General features: G+C 41.7%; 1 protein-coding gene across 1 annotated transcript in view; it reads right to left on the reverse strand.

Moving 5' to 3' along the window:
* Positions 1 to 1129: 1129 nt before the first annotated feature.
* Positions 1130 to 17802, reverse strand: part of nell2 (neural EGFL like 2) — an 82128-nt gene continuing 65455 nt past the window's right edge. The window contains exons 16-20 of the mRNA XM_022755997.1: positions 13643 to 13783; positions 12007 to 12200; positions 8389 to 8565; positions 4874 to 5098; positions 1130 to 1944 (exon numbers count right to left, since the gene is read on the reverse strand). Coding sequence (XP_022611718.1) covers positions 1903 to 1944; positions 4874 to 5098; positions 8389 to 8565; positions 12007 to 12200; positions 13643 to 13783 — 779 coding nt within the window. The 3' untranslated portion in view covers positions 1130 to 1902. The remainder of the gene's footprint in view (positions 1945 to 4873; positions 5099 to 8388; positions 8566 to 12006; positions 12201 to 13642; positions 13784 to 17802) is intronic.

The raw sequence follows: 17802 nt of genomic DNA on the forward strand, positions 1-17802 counted from the left end.
TTTGAAAGTCCATATCATGGTACAACACTACTGGTGCTGGATCAATGAGACCCATAAATTACATTTTTCTTATTATACAGTATCAACCAGAGACTACGTATTACCCAGGTTAGTGTCTGATCTCAGCATATGCAACAACAAATATTGATAATCCTTAAAAAAAACAGTACACAGTTTATACATACATGGAATTACGTGTTATGAATTAAATAGGAAAGAAATATTCAGATTCTGTACTTAAGTAAAAGCAGCAATAACACAAAGGTCTGTACTTAAAATGTTATTTAAGTAAAACAGATAGAAAGTATCAGCAAAATGTACTTAAGTATACAATAAAGCAAATATTACCTCTATAAATTGTATAAAGAGGTTGAACTAGAAACACAATACGTAACGTACTTGCTACTTTCCACCTAGTTACAATATATACAGTGAATATACCAGCACTGCAAAGGCTACACATATCCTGTATTCATACACCTGCATATCCCTGTTTTTTGACCAGATGGATACATTAATTTTGACTACATTACCGATGTGGACTGAGTGGAATGCTGATAGCTGATCACAAGTCAGTCATATACTATATATATATATATATATATATATATATATATATACGTATATATATATACATTGTCATCAAAAAAAGCAAAACAAATATAGAAGAACAGAAAAAAATATTACTTGAATTCCTGTATTTTACAAATTGACTAACTCACAATTCATAAGGTGGTGTTGACAAAACAGTTTTACCTCAGTGTCCAGTTTTGGAGATTTTGTCCTTCATCACATGATCATCAGCCGAACCAGTTAGCTCAGTTCTCATGGAATTGTGAATGTTAAAATGTCAGGTGCGTTTGTTTTGTTTTGAAGCCCTTTTTTGTTCACATTGGATTAAAAGTTAAGTTTCAAATTTCCTTCTTGACCCTGGAAACAGCAGTTAACAGAATAATCTCACCTCAAGCTCCATTTAGTAGCTGTGTGAGCTTCACAAGCAGATGGAGTTTCCTCAGTTGTTAAACTCAACCTTCAAGCCAACATAGATGAAGCTAATTAAATGAGTACTTAGTCTTCAAACACAATGAATACAAATAAATTACACTCATACAGAAGCCAAAGACGAGAATTAAATGTAAATGGAAATACTTTATTTCACTATTACACAATAACAAGCTTGGAAAGAAAAATTACAAAAGAGAGAAATGGAACAAAATGCTACAAAGCACCACATAATATAGACGACTCATAAATGTGGCAACGAAACCTTATGCTAACTGCCTGTACTCTACCTAAGTTATCATCATCATCATCATCATCATTGAGAATTTAGAAATCAGCAAAAATGTTTGGACATCAAGCACAGTCATGCCAGTAATAGTAATATCTTACAGATTCATGTAGCAATGACTCGGAGTGGGGAATGGTGATCCTTAAAGGTTCACACTAAGTGGTGAGACAGAACAAAGAGAGTGGGTTTGAGGAAACTGTAGTCCATCATCTGTTTGGTATGATATAGGTTTGCATTTGGTATAAAGAGGAGTTGAGGAGGCAGACGAGGGTCACGCAGTATTTGCAAAAACACTTTTTATGAGGTACCAGATGGGTGGAGTTCACCATGTAGAATATAGTATAAGAGCTAGAAATCAGTGGAAAGTACCTGAAGGTTAATTTTGTACAATTGTCTGTATCTGACAATGTGACATATGAGTTATCCTGATTAGTAACCCCCATCCATCTGGTTTCGCAGGCTAAATCAAATCCCAACAATGCAAACGCTATGTGACCCACACCTGTGAGGAGGATAGTGAAGAGACATAGGGGTGGTGTTACTTCTTTTTTTTCTTCTTTTTTTTTTTTTACATGGAGAACACTGTACAGGTGCCTTCAGGTCTGCCACGACTAAAGGCACATGGGGTCCACTGAGCAACAGATGTGTCCATTCTGGAAATGAGAGGAGAGAGAAGGCACATGAGTGGATTATTGTCACACTTTAACCTCAGGCAAACTCTTTTTGAAGCTCAGCAGATCATATTTTCAGGTGGTGGAGGTGGCGCTGCAGAATACAGACTGAATTTGGCATTTAGGATTGCTCTGGGAATCATTTTGGCACCAACTGATCCAAGGCGGCGATATTCTACTGAGAATACAAATGCGAATGGTCACAGAGTTATTCTGCTTTAAACTTAGGGGAGTGATAAACTCCCTGGATCCCTAAAGGTTTGCAGGGACAGCACTGTATAAACTAAATCGCCACACGGACCTAATCAGAATGCTATAAAACAGACTGCACTGGAAGAAGCACCGTTCCAAAACGCTAAATCTGCGTTCGTGCATTTGAATTCAGTGTAAATCTTTGACATTTTTTGAAAAGATGGCATAGAGACTTTGAATATTTATTAGTTTGTCCCTCGAGAAATGCTGCAGTCTTTTGTCTAAGATGCGGACATCATTGCCAGGCAGGCAGGGGGAGAATATGTTATCTTAGAAACTCTGGAAAGCGAGTCAGTCTTGGTTGGTGGATTAGTCCTAAAGCTGAGGCAAACAATTTACACTCACAATTGGTAATGAAGGGGATATTCGCCTGCGTAGTTTACTCTCTCCCTGACTGTTCTACAAAACTCCACAAGTCTTATAGCGAAAACTAGTGGAGGGCAGATTTCTCCACCTGATTTACTAGAACCAATTCTACCAGTTTGTTTCAGTTCTCTAGATAGACAATATGAATCTCCATATCTTGTAAGTACTGTGTGTGCAAACATGTCTGCTTGTTTAACACATTGCAGAGGAGAGAGCAGACTGTGACTACCTGCTGTAACTGAACCAGAGGCCAAGAGACGAGGGGCTGACAGATGTTTTCTCAGTGCAGGTTACTCCTGGTCCAAGGTTTCAGTTCATTTTTATTTAAAGGAATGATTCAACATTCTGGGAAGTGTGCTTGTTGCCGTCGGGCTGAAAATGAGATGAGAAGATCGATGCCACGTTCATATCCGTAAAATAGGGACTTACAGCCGGCACACGGCTAACACAGCCTAGCGTAACGCATGGAAACAGCTGTCTTGTCATTACTGTGAGGTTGCCAGGCAACAAGGGGAGACTTAAGGTAGTTACATCTCCAGTCATTTTTACACTTAGGTCTTTGTATGGATGTAATGAGAGATATATGAGAGCTTTAGAGGTGCTGTTGGTACCTTTGGACTGAGCCAAGCTAGCTGTTTCTCCCTGTTTCCAGTCTTTATACTTAGCTAATCTAACTGTTTGTAGCTTCATATTTAGCAGACAGATACAGACCAGTGACTAATTAAAGGAAAAAGCAACAAAGTATCTCAGTTAAGGTGTCGGGACACCACATGCCAGAACAGCTTCAATGTGCCATGGCATTGATCCTACAAATCTCTGAGCTCTACAGGAAGAATGAGCACCATTCTTCCAAATGATATTCCTTCATTTTGTGTTTTGATGAGTCTCACATAGGTGTTGAATTGAGCTGAGATCTGGTGGCTGCTAAGGTCATAGCATATGATTCACACCAATTTCATGCTCATCAGTGACCTCTAGTGCCCTATGGATGGATACATTGTCGTCCTGGAGGAGACCACTCCCATCATCATGGGATAAAAACTGATCACTCAAAACAACTTTGTATTGATTTGCAGTCACCCCTCCCTCTAAGGAGACAAGTGGATCCAAACCATGACAGCAAAATGCCTCCCCACAGCGTAACAGAGCCACCAGACCCCCTCACTGTAGGAGACAAGCCTGAGGCCTGTACCACTCTGCGTATGCCAAACATGCACACGCCTACTTGTGGAGAACATGGTGAAGCATGACTCATCTGACCATATCATTTTTTCCACATCTCTGTAAACCGTTGCTGATGGTCTTTGCACCACCCAAACTCTCAAATTCGCATTCATCTTCACAATGAGGGGTTTATGCACCGCAGCCCTATAATATCCCTCTGTATGTAACTGTTGTTGCTGACAGTTCAAACACTGTTTACTGGCGTATGTCCCATAGATATAAATACAGATGTCCCTTTAGTCACTGTTCCTACTCAAACACCAGCCAGATGAGCATCTTTGTGAGTGAAGCTCAATTGGTGTCCCAACAATGAACCTTCTTTCACAGTCATTTAAATCATTTCCTCTTGCCATCTTGATACAAAATCAGAATCAACTGGACCTGCCCAGCCGTTGTGCACCTCTGTGGAAGCATCTGCGTTGGTTATGTCTCCCATGTCCCCCTCATTTATTCAGGGTTTTCCTTTAATTTGTTTCCAAGAAAGCAATAAGCATATTTCCCAAGATGTCAAACTATTGCTTTAACAAAGAGCAGTGATAGAACACTTGGATATTTGAAAGTGAATAATTCTCAAATGGAGCATCTTATTTGTTCTGTTCTCTGCTCCCTATTATGGTTTTGAATAAAAAACAGCAGCTGTCACATCCTTAGTGTGAATGTCAGATTTTCTCTCGATGCCATCACTATCATGTGGAACTGTGTGTTTTTGTTTGCAAAATATATAGGGGGTGGGGGGTGTTACTCATTTCATTAGGCTGCATCTCCATTTTTGCCCCCTTCTATCACTGCTCTCTTAAATTTGGTGAAATGTTTGTTTTCTGTGAGCATAAGGTTTGCGTGCAGATCGGTATCAGCACACAAACAGCTGCATCGACACCTCCAGACATATTTATCAGCATGTGTTATAGATACAGCCATGAGGCGTTAAAGATGCACAAATTGCCTCCACAACGCAAAGTCTGGACCACGGTGTACTCTATTTTTTTTCTGAAAAGCACTAAGCCAGGGTTCTCAGTAGGTGAACTATAATTTGCTGGCTGGAAGCTGCTGGCAGGGCCTGGCACCTTACCTTGCACTGGCACAGGGTGCACTCGGTGCCATGTTTAATCCAGGAGGAGCCGCTGAAGCGTGAGATGTTGTGCTCGTCCATGCACGTCTTGGTGATGTCGTTGCGGATGGTGTCGGCCTGGCAGGGGTCGGTGACACAGCGGGGACAGCACTCGCCCTCAGGCACCACGGTAAACTCACAGTCCACGGGCGGGCACGGCAGAGGCCAGCAGTCCACCTGCCCCTGCTGTAAAGGTGGAGGGAGGGAGAGTTTGTGATGGACAGACAGACAGACAGGCAGAGAGAGAGAAAGAAGGAGAAAGTTCAGGATAATCTCTGCTAAGGCACTACTGTATTTTCCATGCCTAGACACATTGCTCATGCAAATACACATATTTCTCCTGACGCTTTGTGTTTGCATGCTAGGGGGAGCGTCCCCCACTTGATTAAAAAAAAAAAAAAAAGAAGAAAAAAAAAGTTGTTAAGGTACCTAGAAAATATAGATGAGCAGAGCAATCTTCCAACACAGTCAGCAATTTTTCTTTTTTCAGACTGTGGAGGTAAATGCTCCAGTGTTTTAATTGACTTGTTCTAGTCCCCCTCTCTTATTGTTGTTCCAATATTAATCTCACAGCAAACTTTCAGCACAGAAAGCCTTATTGGATTTCTCCTGCTGCGGTTTTCCAGTGAGAAAACAGTCATATATATTTATATATTTTGGCCAAATTGACACATCCTGCTGTAAGTTCCATCTCTCTGGCCTGACCCACTTCTTCTCTTTTACGCTGTCACACGGGAGCGTTTCTGCTTCACACCTTACTGGCAAATGAAATATGAACTCAGACTTTGTATGTTTAAACACACAAGGAGATACACAACGCAAACACACACACATTAAGTTACAAGGGGCTTAATGCAAGTGTCCCACGGGGGATATTTAATATCACTGAAAATTGTGTGGTTCAGCATTTCAGAAATGTCGTTGTAAATTAGCCTGGTTTTAAAGCACAGGCTCACGCAGGGCTAATACCCACTCCCTGCCTCCATGTAGTGTGTAAACATTTGAAGTGGGAAATCCCCCCGAGTGGCACTCTTTGCCCGTAGCCAGAGGGAGGGATTGAATGCAGCCTCAGGTATCTGTCCCACACTGCGATAAGGGACACTGTCGTCTTTGTCTGTTTATGCAGATGTGGCCTATGATCACAAAGGAAGAAGAGATTTGCCATACAATCAGCTCTTATTTGCCTTTCACACAGAAACAGTGTGGACGTGTTAACTTGATCAAAGCAAAAACTGGAGCTGCTCTTTCATTTCTTTGCGGTATTTTGGAAGGTTATTATTTAAATCTGAATTTGCATTCAGTGTCCATGGTATCTCTCTGCAATTTAATCTCTTTGCCTTTACATGGACAGATGTAAGGACTTGCTGTAACAAAACGCCTCCAGGATATAAAAAAAAGTGGTGACATTTATCTTTGCCCGCGAATTAGCCGGCAACGATTACGCTCTTTCTTTTATGTCTCTCAACCTAAAGTACAACCTATGGCTAAGGAACTCAATGTTTTTTTTTTTGGTTTTTTTTGGAATATTCTGGCGATTGAACAAGATAGCAAATCACAAGTGGCCCATGTGTGCACAGTTTCTCTGCAAAGGCCAAATTCTTGATTTCAAATGATAGCACAGCCAGCAGAGAAGGATTCACATCTTGGTCTTGAGAGAATGTTTTGCCCATCTGCCTGCTGTCACTGTGTATTTTAAGGCCCCTGCTGAGCCTGGACAGCCGAGGCTCTGTTAAGTGTAGGAGCATTCAAGGTTCATTTCACGTCCCTGTCACGCCACCGGAGTCCCTGTATGGTATCGCACTGCAGCCTTCTCCCTCGCCCTTTCAAGTGCTCACTCTTTATTCTTGGTGGCTGGTGGTCCTTTTTCCTTTGCGTGTCTTCTCCTCTCCGTGCATCTTTAATTGAGTGTATTTTATGTCCGTCTGTGCGCATGCATGGATGTCTGAGAGGATGTTGCCACGGTGACAGGTGTGCCTACATTCTCAAACTGGAGTACACGCCTGTGTACATGTGTATACAATGTACATACATCATGTTTGTACATTGTAGATGTGTGTGTGTGTGTGTGTGTTTGCCTGTTGCAGCTCTGTTTTTTGCCTCAACAGACGAGCCCCTTGTTCTCCAATGTGTTTGCGTCTGCTTGTGTCAACATATATAAGTGCCTATAGTGAGCAGGAGCCTCGGCGAGAGTGAAGCAGAGCGAACCCATTTTCAGCCGACTGTGCTTCCCCGCTGCCTCTCAGCTGAGCGGTGATTTTTCGAGCTCTCCTATAATGGCTTGCTGTAAGAAATCCAAAAAAGCAGCCCTCAGGTCCGAGCATCAGGACAGTATTACAATGGCGGGAGGGGGGAGGAAGGAAAAGGCATTGCTGTTGCTGCTCAGACCATAAATCTGTCAGACTGGAGCCAACTTATATTAGCTACAAGTATGACTAATCTTTAAAAGCAACAAAAAGCAGGAGAAAAAAAAAGCAGAAAGAAAAAGGAGTTGTAAAGTGCTTGTCTGAGATCCACAGTGGAGATGATTTGTGAGTCACTTGAACAGAGGGGGTTGACACTGGTGTGGGTGTGTGTTAGAGCTGAGTGTGAGTGAGACGAGACAGTGGGGTAGAATGTAAAGCATGACATTTGCATTTCATGTGCATATATCTACGCGGTGGGAGGGGGCAACACAGGTAGAATGATTTACGGTTTTTGTCAAGCTGATTGGGAAACACTCATGAAAAGGTTGAAACAGCAGCACAGCCTAAACATTGGAAAGGGTCCACACAGCTGAAGATGTCAACACGAAGAAAACAGTGCATATGTCTCACTGTGAAATATTCATGCGGAGAACGCAAATGTTATTTTGTTTTAGTCTGAGAAATAGGATCGCATGAAGAGGACGCTCGAAGCCACGGAAACAGCAAATAAGTCATCGATCAACAAAAGCACACACTTTGTACGAGCTCCTCAAAGCACACGCAGATGGTACACACACTGTGACACCCTCCCACTCGCTAGACACGCGCACACATTTTCTCCTGTTCTCTTAACCTTGGAAGTATCCTTCAAAAAAAAAAAGTATAATTCCATCACAGCAGAGAACAGAGCAGAGGGTCCTTTTGAATTCTTTAAAATCTCACTAATCACTCACTCCCCCCTTTTCTTCTGCCACGAGATGAAAACCAATCTTCATTTTCTCCTCTCTGCTGCCTTCCTATTCACCTCTTAATCACTCCCCCTCTCTGGCCACAAAACTTCTCTCCTTGACTTTCTTTGCAGAGCTCATCTCTCATTCGTGAGCATTTTCCACAGAGACATTTGTTACATTCATCGTGCGGGCTCTGTGGCACAGCAATGAATGCTTTTGTTTTCACTCTCACCGTAAATGGCTCTGGTTTAAAGCATTGACTAAATTCCTGCCGTGTATATTTCATAAACACAAGGTGGAAAAAAAAAGGGGGAGGGGGGTTAATGTATGCGTCCCTACTCACCAGGCACTGGCACTGCTGGCAGTTCTCCACCCACGTGTCCCCGCTGCCGTAGGTGAGCAGGCCGTTCTGGTGCAGGCACTGGCTGCTCAGTCGAGGGTCGCACTCGGGGCAGCAGAACAGGTCGGCGTTGGGGTTGTCGCAGTCGCACACCATCCTGCGGCACATGACTTGGCCGGCCTGAGGCGCAGAGCACAAACACACACACGAGCACAAATGAAACACTGAACGCGGGGCTGCGCACAGGCATGAGCGCACAATTATATACACGCAAGCACAGACAAGGCCATTTGTTTAATGGGATCATTAAACATGTATGTTGATCGTAAATATTGTACTAAAGGCTCTGTAGCTCGTCCCCAGCTACTGTTTTGAACCTGTGTTTCGTGGTTAGTCGGCCTCAGCTCGCACAATAGACAAGACACCAAAACTGGGATGTATTTTCTGAATACTGATCAACAGCAGTTCTTCAGGGGGTTCCTGTTCATCAGCGTGGTGTTTGAAGAAGTGTTACTTTGCTGTCTTGTTGTCTCGGTGATTTAAGGTGCCTTCCACATATGAGAGCCGCTGTGGGTCTGAGCTCAGTTTTTGTCACATATTTCTCTCCTGCTCACTGCTGTTGCTACTTTTTATGAGTAACTGTGTAAGCCATAAAGGAAATGAATGTAGTAATGTTTATTTCAGACACAATGCTGGGCAGACACAAGAAAACCATTCATCAGCAACTACAGCGTTTTGATACTGAATCGATTAAAGTCATTTTTTAAAGGATATTTGCCCCCAAATTCTTTGGTTCCAGCTTTTCACATATGAATGTTTGCTGGTTTTCTTAGTCTTCTATGATAATAAACCAACGTATCTGGGGTTTGGAGACATGGTCGGACAAAAAAAAGACATTTGAATATATCAGTATGGGCTTTGAGAAATGATAATTGATAATTAAGGCCCACAGACACAATACTACTGATCTTTGATGTACAGTAGGAAAAAAATGAAGATAGGAATAGGTTCTACTTGTTGCCTTTGTATCGATTCTCCTTTAGTTTGCCACTACAGGAAGAGTAAGTCCTCACACTGTTTCTATGACATTTAGGGCTGTTGATCAAGTGTCTAGTATCAGTGATTATATTGATCCCTACTGCATCCAATAATAGTCACTTGGTGATATCATATGAGTAGATATCAAATGAGTCCTCACTTCAAAATTTTGATGACGATTTCATTATTGTTCAGTTATGATCCTGTGACATACTGTGTGTTATCTGTTTCTATATTGTTTGTCACAGTTTTTGCTGCCTATTTTAGCCAAGACACAGAGGCTAAGGTAAATAATAATAGGTAAATAAAGGTTAAGGTAAATAATAATAAAAAATATAGAGAGAGGGTATATTTAAAGAGAACTATGTTATGATCATCTATAGACAACCTGAAACCTAAAACAGAGCCGCAAACATCAAAATAAGTATTCATGAGCATTCAAGTATTCAAACAAATATTTACACAATGGATGACAGTTAATTGACTTAAATCTGCAGGTTGTTCAATGTGCACAGTTTAAAATTGGTTGCCACCTCATTTAGGATTTGGGACCACCTCAGTGCCCATGAACCGCAGCGATACCTAGAGTTTCTGTAAATTGATTTCTTTACAGCAATTAATTAAAAGTATTTTAATTTTTGAAATGTTTTAGAAATTAGCAACCCCCGCTGACAAATGCACTGATGCGGTAAACCCCACCCATCTGCTGCTCCAAGCAGACTGAAACAATGAAGGATTTGCATATTGCATGACCTCAGTCTGGACACCACGCAGTCTTTGTCTTTTCTGAGATGTTTGACCTTGGTTTCCCCCATCACTTAGTTGCAGCTCTCCATCTAATATCCAGCTGTGTCCGCCCATCTCCAAAACAATAACATGTTTACTCCTCTGCTCCTTCAACCGCTCAATATGACTAATTTTGACAGGCAGCTCTTCCATCTCTCAAATCAATTAATATGACTTATTTAATTAGGGAGCCATTTCTGCCCTGGTCCTTTGTAATCAAATGAATAATTTGCTGCTTGATCATTCACTACCGACACTAATCCACTATAATCACCTTCCACTACTGCCAGACACTTGGCATTAGGTTGAGTGAAAAGCTGAAATGCAAAGTATGACTGGTCCGTGACCTGATAATCATGAAAGAAAAATGTTTTTGGGATGATGGAATGAGCTTTCTAGACCAACTGTTCCCAGATGCCTTGTCACTTTGGTGTCAGAAATCAATCAAAACAGCTACATCAAATGCCTGAGTCACTCAGCTAGACCTTTAAAAATCACTATGTATAGCTCATGTACTTTAATTAAATTTCTCATCATTTTGGCATCACTGTCATTGTCAACAGCAGCGTCACATCAGTGTTTTTTCTATGTAGCAGTGATTCCATCTGCACTGAATCTTTCCATGCAACTTAAATCCTACAAATCTCCTGATTTACTCAACGAGGATAAAGCGTGAAAACTGGCACAGTCTTTCATTTTGAGAAGAACTGGATTAAATTTGTGAGCACTACTTGCCCCTACTGCATGTTTTTGTTTGTTCACTTGTGACATTTTACATTCTTTATTCTATATTGGCAGTAGCAGAAGCTAGCTCACTAGCTCCAGCTAGCTTGCAGACAACATCCAAGACTGAGCCTGGTGAGTTGTACCTCTGTTTGTAATAAAATGTTTAACTAAACATATTATCAACTTATTGACATATTATCAACTTTTATAGTTTATATGGTGAACTTGTTAAAAAACAGGTTCCTGTTGACAGCAACATTAGCATTCCTTTAGGGTTGTGTCTCTGGCCACCTATTCACTCCTTTTAGCTCTGCTAGATGCTCCACTATGTTCAACATTTAGAGGCTACTTTGTCCGTCTGCTGTTTGGATCAGCTGAGCAGGTGCTGCACCAGAGTGTGTTTACAGGGGGAGCGCAAACTTGATAATAATAATAATTTTCTGTGGGTTTGTCACTGCAGGTGACCCCTCTCAGACCTCAGACACATTTAAAACGTTGATTAGTTCAGCTTTAAGAACACACAGTTACACTATCCACTTAATCATGTATCATGACTGAGTGCACACTGCAATTTAAATTTTTGTAGAGAAGTAGTGAATGAAACAGTCATGAATTAAACAGCATTTGCCGAGGACATTTTATATTTTGGACTCCACATTATGAATTCCCCTTTAAAGGTCAACTAGGTGCAAATTTACACATCAAAATTACCACGTTTTGACCTTGAGAATGCTCCACAACAATTGATTGTCGTAACTTCAATCAAATTAAGCGTATCATCCGCTGCGCCACTATGCTTCAGCATTTTTCAAAATGTCAGTGATTGGTTAAAGTGGAGCAGTATGTTCACAGGACAAGACAAGGTGACATTTGTTGCTGATTGGCCCTGTGGGAGATGGCATCATTCATGGGGAAGGAGAGGTGTACAGGTGCTTTGTTGTTCTTTGTTCCACTTGTCTGTTACAACTAACCCATATACCTTTGATTTGTTACTCTCCGTCTGTCTTGGTATTTCTCTCTCAGCTTTCTTTGTCTCTATGTTCTCCGTGTCCATCGCCCTCTGTTTCTTACCTGACAGGAGCACACAGAGCACCTATCGCTGTCCAGCACCCAGATCTGCCCACTGTGCTTGACCTTGTTGTCATGGATACAGTCGCCGGTGCAGTTGTGCCCGTGGGGGCACCGGCAGTCATAGCCTCCCTCCAGGTTGAAGCACACAGTGTCGTTGGCACAGGTGTTCCTCCCCGTCTTGCATTCATTAATGTCTGCGGAGAGCACAAAAAAGATGACATCACACATATGCTCCGTACAGATAACACAGTTTCTTTATGACTTGTGGATTTTTTCATTACAAGCCTGGTAATGTTGTTTATTAACATGGAGACGATGTAAAAGAACCTGTCCTGTCGCAATATGGTTACAAATTCAACATGTGTCATTGGGCTGACGTGCAGTTTCCTTTCTTGAACAAAACACTAACCCGCTCTCTGCAGCCATAAGTTGCTCAACACAACAGTGTCAGAGCTTCAAATGCAACTGTAAAAATGCAGCAACAAAACAGCTTCCAGATCTTGGGGAAAATATACAGTATTCAACTGTAATGTAACCCAGAAACCCACTTTTGGTCAAATTATAACTTTGCTTTGTTAGACACAGACAGGTTAGGTTTTCTGAGAGTGCCTTTAATGTGCTTTTTTTCCCTGCCTCTCCCAGCTCAAACTGACAGCCACGATGGGGTCAACGAGTGGAGCAGCGCAGGCACTATTGTTAAAGGCAATGCTTCGATGTTACTGTAGATTGAGGGTTTCCATTTTGACAGCTGACACTTCTCCTGACAGCCTGTATCAGAGAGACTGTTCCAGAAAATGAACAGGCTGCAAAAATAAAGCTGATGTATTTGGGAGAAAAACACACTGATAATGACATACCGATCCTATCGTATCATTACTTACACAAGTGTAACAAAACATTTTATAAAACAAGATTTTAGATGGTGCATGACTCACATATTTCAACCGAGTTTTGGCTAATTAAGAGACGCTGTATTCAGTGCTTGCTTCTGTAACTCTAATTTCTCAATTCTGAACAAAAGAAATCAAAGAGAAGACTGTGAGGAGAAGAGGATGTACAATTAAAAGCCATTCAATGGAAAATTAATGGGGCGTTTTCCATCAATGGGACATTGTGGAGCTATAAGATGCAAAAAAAAAAAAAAGGCCCTATTCTTGCAATACTAAAAGGTATGACCCAGAGTTTAGACTTCATTTGGGTGAAAGAAGTCAAAAAACTGAGGTAAAAAATGTACGTTTCCAATCCAGTTGAGTGGCATCACAGCTTCAAAAGTTCAGACACTTTTTAAAAATGTAAATTTTGGACACAATTAAATATTTAAATGTTATAAACATGTATGGGGATAAACTATCCTGGAAAAAGGAAAAAATTGGGAAATCATTTCTGTTAAAAATATTTTTTTAACGTGTGACTTTTAACATACAACATGCTGTTTCATATGACTTTACTATATGACTGTATGCTTTACACACGATAAAGTTTGTTTTCTGGGGATTTTGGTGTGAACTGTTCAAAAAAAAAAAAAAGAAAAAAGATTCTTATCAAAGTGGCAATTTTTAAAACTGGAGGAAAATTCATACTTTTCTTCACCATATTTTACACATTTGTGTAAAGAAAGCAAAGGTGGGCAACTCACCTACACATGATTCCCCATTGGCAGAAAACAAGCCGTTGTCATGGTAGCCATCACGGCACTCACAGTGGTACCAGCCGGGCAAGTTGACACAAGTGGATTTACTATCACACTCGACAAAGCCGTCGGCACACTCATCAATATCTGAGGGGAGGAGAAGAGAGGAGAAGAGAGGAGAAGAGTGGAGGAGAGTGGAGGAGAGTGGAGGAGAGTGGGGAAGAGAAGAGAAGAGAAGAGAAGAGAAGAGAAGAGAAGAGAAGCGAAGTACAATCAGCATCATGTTGGTTTCAGAAAAATATGCTCCTTACAGTGAATGGGCTATTGAGCTCCATTCTTGCCTGGTAGGCATATTCAACATTGACTGATTCATAATTGATAAAACAACGTGTCTAGCATTTGAGTGAATCTAGTCCATAGGATTTATTGATCAAGCATAGTTGCATAGCCAGAGAAGGACATCTGCATCAATAAAAGATAGCAGGGAATGAATGAATCTAATATAAAAAGCCTATTCTGAGGAGGCAGAGTTGTAACGGGCTTGTATTTTGAAATGCCAGTAAAAGTCCCATACAGTCTAATCCTCCAACACATGCCGGCACACAAACGAATCCGGAGGTGTGTGTGCACACTTTTATTGAACTTTGTTTGGACATGAAGAGTTTCTATGAGGTGACATGTGAAGAAGCTCAGCGAAAGGCTTCGACACATCTTCTACCACAGCCTGTGGGTGGTTGTCAATAGACGGAGCTTGTGTTTGTTTTCACAGAGCTGCACTTAGAAATATCCCTGACTCTGCCTCCGTCTTCAGCTCTTGTCTTTAATACTTTTTTTTTTTTACCCTCGTCCCCTCTTCCTCTATTCGTCTCTTTTTTTTATATCCGCGCTTCCTATCTGTTCATAACAGGCCAACGGTCAACCCTGCAACTTTCCTACAGACATCAACCAAGAAGAATCTGATATAATTTTCAACAATGAGCCTAATAGGCACAGAGAAACAGATCACTCTGATGTTTCAGATTATATTTAATTAAAGTACGGGCCAAGCCCACACCAGAGAGGAAATAAAGCCTGTTATTACACAGTAGGGCTAAATATGTTAGGCCCAGACATGCACCGTGATTAAATGTGTCTGCATAGCCGCTGATGGCTTTTTTATGATTGCGCATGATGCATGATGCTCTGCTCTCATTATGAAAATGGCAGTGTGCCGTGTCTGACCTTCTCTACGACTGCCTGCAACAGTATCCCCCACAGAGCGACAGACAGACGGGCTCATGGTCCCCCACCGCCCAGGCAGTAATGGGATTAAGATCTATTGGCTAATGAGCCCTCAGCCTTTTAATAGAATTTCTGCAGCAGATTAACCGTTGATCAAATGTCCCGCAGATTAGGGCCTTATCTATTTAAAAATTACCCGCATTTGTCTGAGTCAGCTGCAGGTTTGCTAAAAAAACCTACAGCATATTCATTTTTTTTTTTTTTTTTTTCTGTTTTCGACACTGGTCAGGTTCAGCTCTATCTCTCGCTCTCTCTCTCTCTCTTTTTTTGCTGTGGCAGACTTTAAAGCTCTCATTTCACTAATTGCATTGGTTTGGTGAGAGCAGAGCACCTCATTTTACCCCCTTAGGACAGCAAAGCTGGGTTAAAAGGACACTGCTTAAAAATCATGAGTCTACAGCAAATGCTATAACTAGCCTATCTTTGAAAATTAATATACATTCTCCCCACTCCTGAAGAGGAATATCCAATGCTCTTTGTTGCCTGTGAATTCCAGCATGATAAAAGCACAGGGAGGCTTTCAGGGGGAAAGCTGCATGAGGTATCTTGCCAATATATGAAAAAAAAAAACAAGAATTAGTTTGAATCATCCTTTTCTCCCCAATAAGGCTGTATGAAATTGTTCAAAGTACAACTGAGCGGTTAGATACTATTTATAACAGACACTGACGGTGAAGTAAGTCTAAAAATATGCAAATGGGTTATTTTCAGCCAGTTTCATTCAGGCATTTTTTAAAAGCTCGACTGTCGGGCTTGTAACAACAGCGGGTTACACCCTCAACAAAAGATCTGTCGTTCTCCTCTTTTATCTGAGCCAAACCTGTCAGCTACAATTATGGCACGACGCTTCTCAGGCTGCTGTCAAATCAACTTTTAAAGTGCTGCTGTGTTTTAGGAGGGTGAAAGTCACTGTTGTCGCAACTCTCGGACTCGACAAGATTGAATGTGTGAGGTACAGCGAAGCTACGAGGCGCTCGCACAAGTCTCCCCTTCCCTTTTATCATCGTGCGTAAATGATAATGGAAGATCATTGTAATTAAATCATCAGCAATGACAATCAGACAAGGGTGCTGCTTGAAAGCTCCGTCTCTACTGAATCATGAGGGTTTTTGCTTTTGTTGAATCATAGATGTGGATTTTGCAGTATTTTCTCTTGTAAATCATTTTTTCCAATCTCTGCCTTGGGAAAAAAAAAAAAAAGACTACACAAACAAAATAAAAACTGTCTTTGTATCTCCATCTCTTTGAGAGGTCAAGGCCACAGAAATACAGTTATTTTGGAGTTACCTCGGTGACTGAAAGACTGACAGAGAAATACCTACGCACAGAGAGGAGGATGAGGATGGACTAGATGAGGAGAACCAGCGTATTAGCAAAAAAGAAGAGGTGGCGGAGGAGACGGAGAGGAGTAAAAGGAAGAAGCAGGAGAAGAGGAGGAGGAATGGGCGAAGAGGGAGAAAGAGAGACGGAACTGACTGCTGTTATCCTGCTCGTGTGCTGAGTGGCAGCCTGGAAACAAGGGCTCTATTAAGGCAGCTCTCGGAAGACAAAGTAAGGAGCAAGCGGACGGTCTTTCCTCTGCACTCTCCCGGGCTTGTTATGCCACTCTGCCGTGAACTCCCCCTGCTTTCTTTCTTTATCCTCTGCCTTCACCTTTCCCCGTGTTCCTCTTTCGCTTCACCTGTCTATCTGGGTCTCAAAGCTGAGGCAAAAACAGAGCCGCCCTCGTCATCACCTTCCCTCATCCTTGCAGTTTGCTCTCTCTTTGAGCAGGAAAAGGCAGAGTTTAGAGTTTAGTCCGCCCCTGCCCTCTTGTTCTTCACCCCCCCTCCCCTTTTTATCGTTCTTGCTCCCTCCAACCTCTTCACACTGTCCTTGCTACCTATTCTGATCCTGTGCAGGTACAGCCCTCTGCTTTGACCCCTTCCTTCTTTCCTTCTTTCATTCCTCCAATCTCACTCCCCTCCCCAATTTCTTTTCTCATCTTTGACTGACAGATAGCCCTGGGGGCTGGGATACACTTCTGCTGCGTTGCATCACTCAGTGCAGGACCAGCTACTGCCGCCACATGTACATTCACTTGTACAGTAATCCATTTCCATTTCCACAGAGGTCTACCTGATAATCCTGATATAGGCTTCAGGAGGAATTATTCAGAAACATCTCTGGATCTCAACTGAACCTTTCCCTCCTGCTCTTGAGTCAGATGCCAGTACTGTATAAGTGGATTTTAAAATGAGCTGAATTTGTCATGTCATATCACATTTACGATGATGCCTGAGAAAAGGCCGCAGAACCTTTAGGTTGATGATCATGTATACAGAGCCTTTACTGGCATCTACACGACACAGCGATAAGGCAAGACATGGATTGCGGATCCCTGCTCTTTTATGTACAGTAAAGTGTAATTGAGTGATTGTCACTGGTCCTCACTCTTCATTAAGAGAAAGAGCAAACTCAAATAATCAATCAATCATCATGAAACCCGAGGCAAATTGAGTTACACACTGGGTTCCTGAAGATGAAACAGACACTGAAAAGCAAATCCATATCTGCGAGCACTTGAGTGGGAGAGTGGATGAGTAATCATGGAAAATTGGAAACAAGCCTTGTGAACAATCGGTGCATACAGCATGGAATCACTGTGTATCACTTACCTATAGCTGTACAATTCATCCACCCTTTAAAGTACAAGTGAAATAAAGATTCATCAGTGGTGTAGAAGTTATTGTTATTGTTTTATTTTTGAAAGTTTCAGAAATGCTGCTTTAGCTTCTGAGTGGGAGGACGGACGCCATCTGCCAACGGAGACGAAGACGCAATACATACAAACTACATACAGCAGTTGTGTTAACAGTGGCTGCACTAGTCATTATTTTTTATTT

Source organism: Seriola dumerili, unplaced genomic scaffold, assembly GCF_002260705.1.
Source record: "Seriola dumerili isolate Sdu_G_001 unplaced genomic scaffold, Sdu_1.0 BDQW01000242.1, whole genome shotgun sequence".
In the NCBI taxonomy this organism is placed as follows: domain Eukaryota; kingdom Metazoa; phylum Chordata; class Actinopteri; order Carangiformes; family Carangidae; genus Seriola; species Seriola dumerili.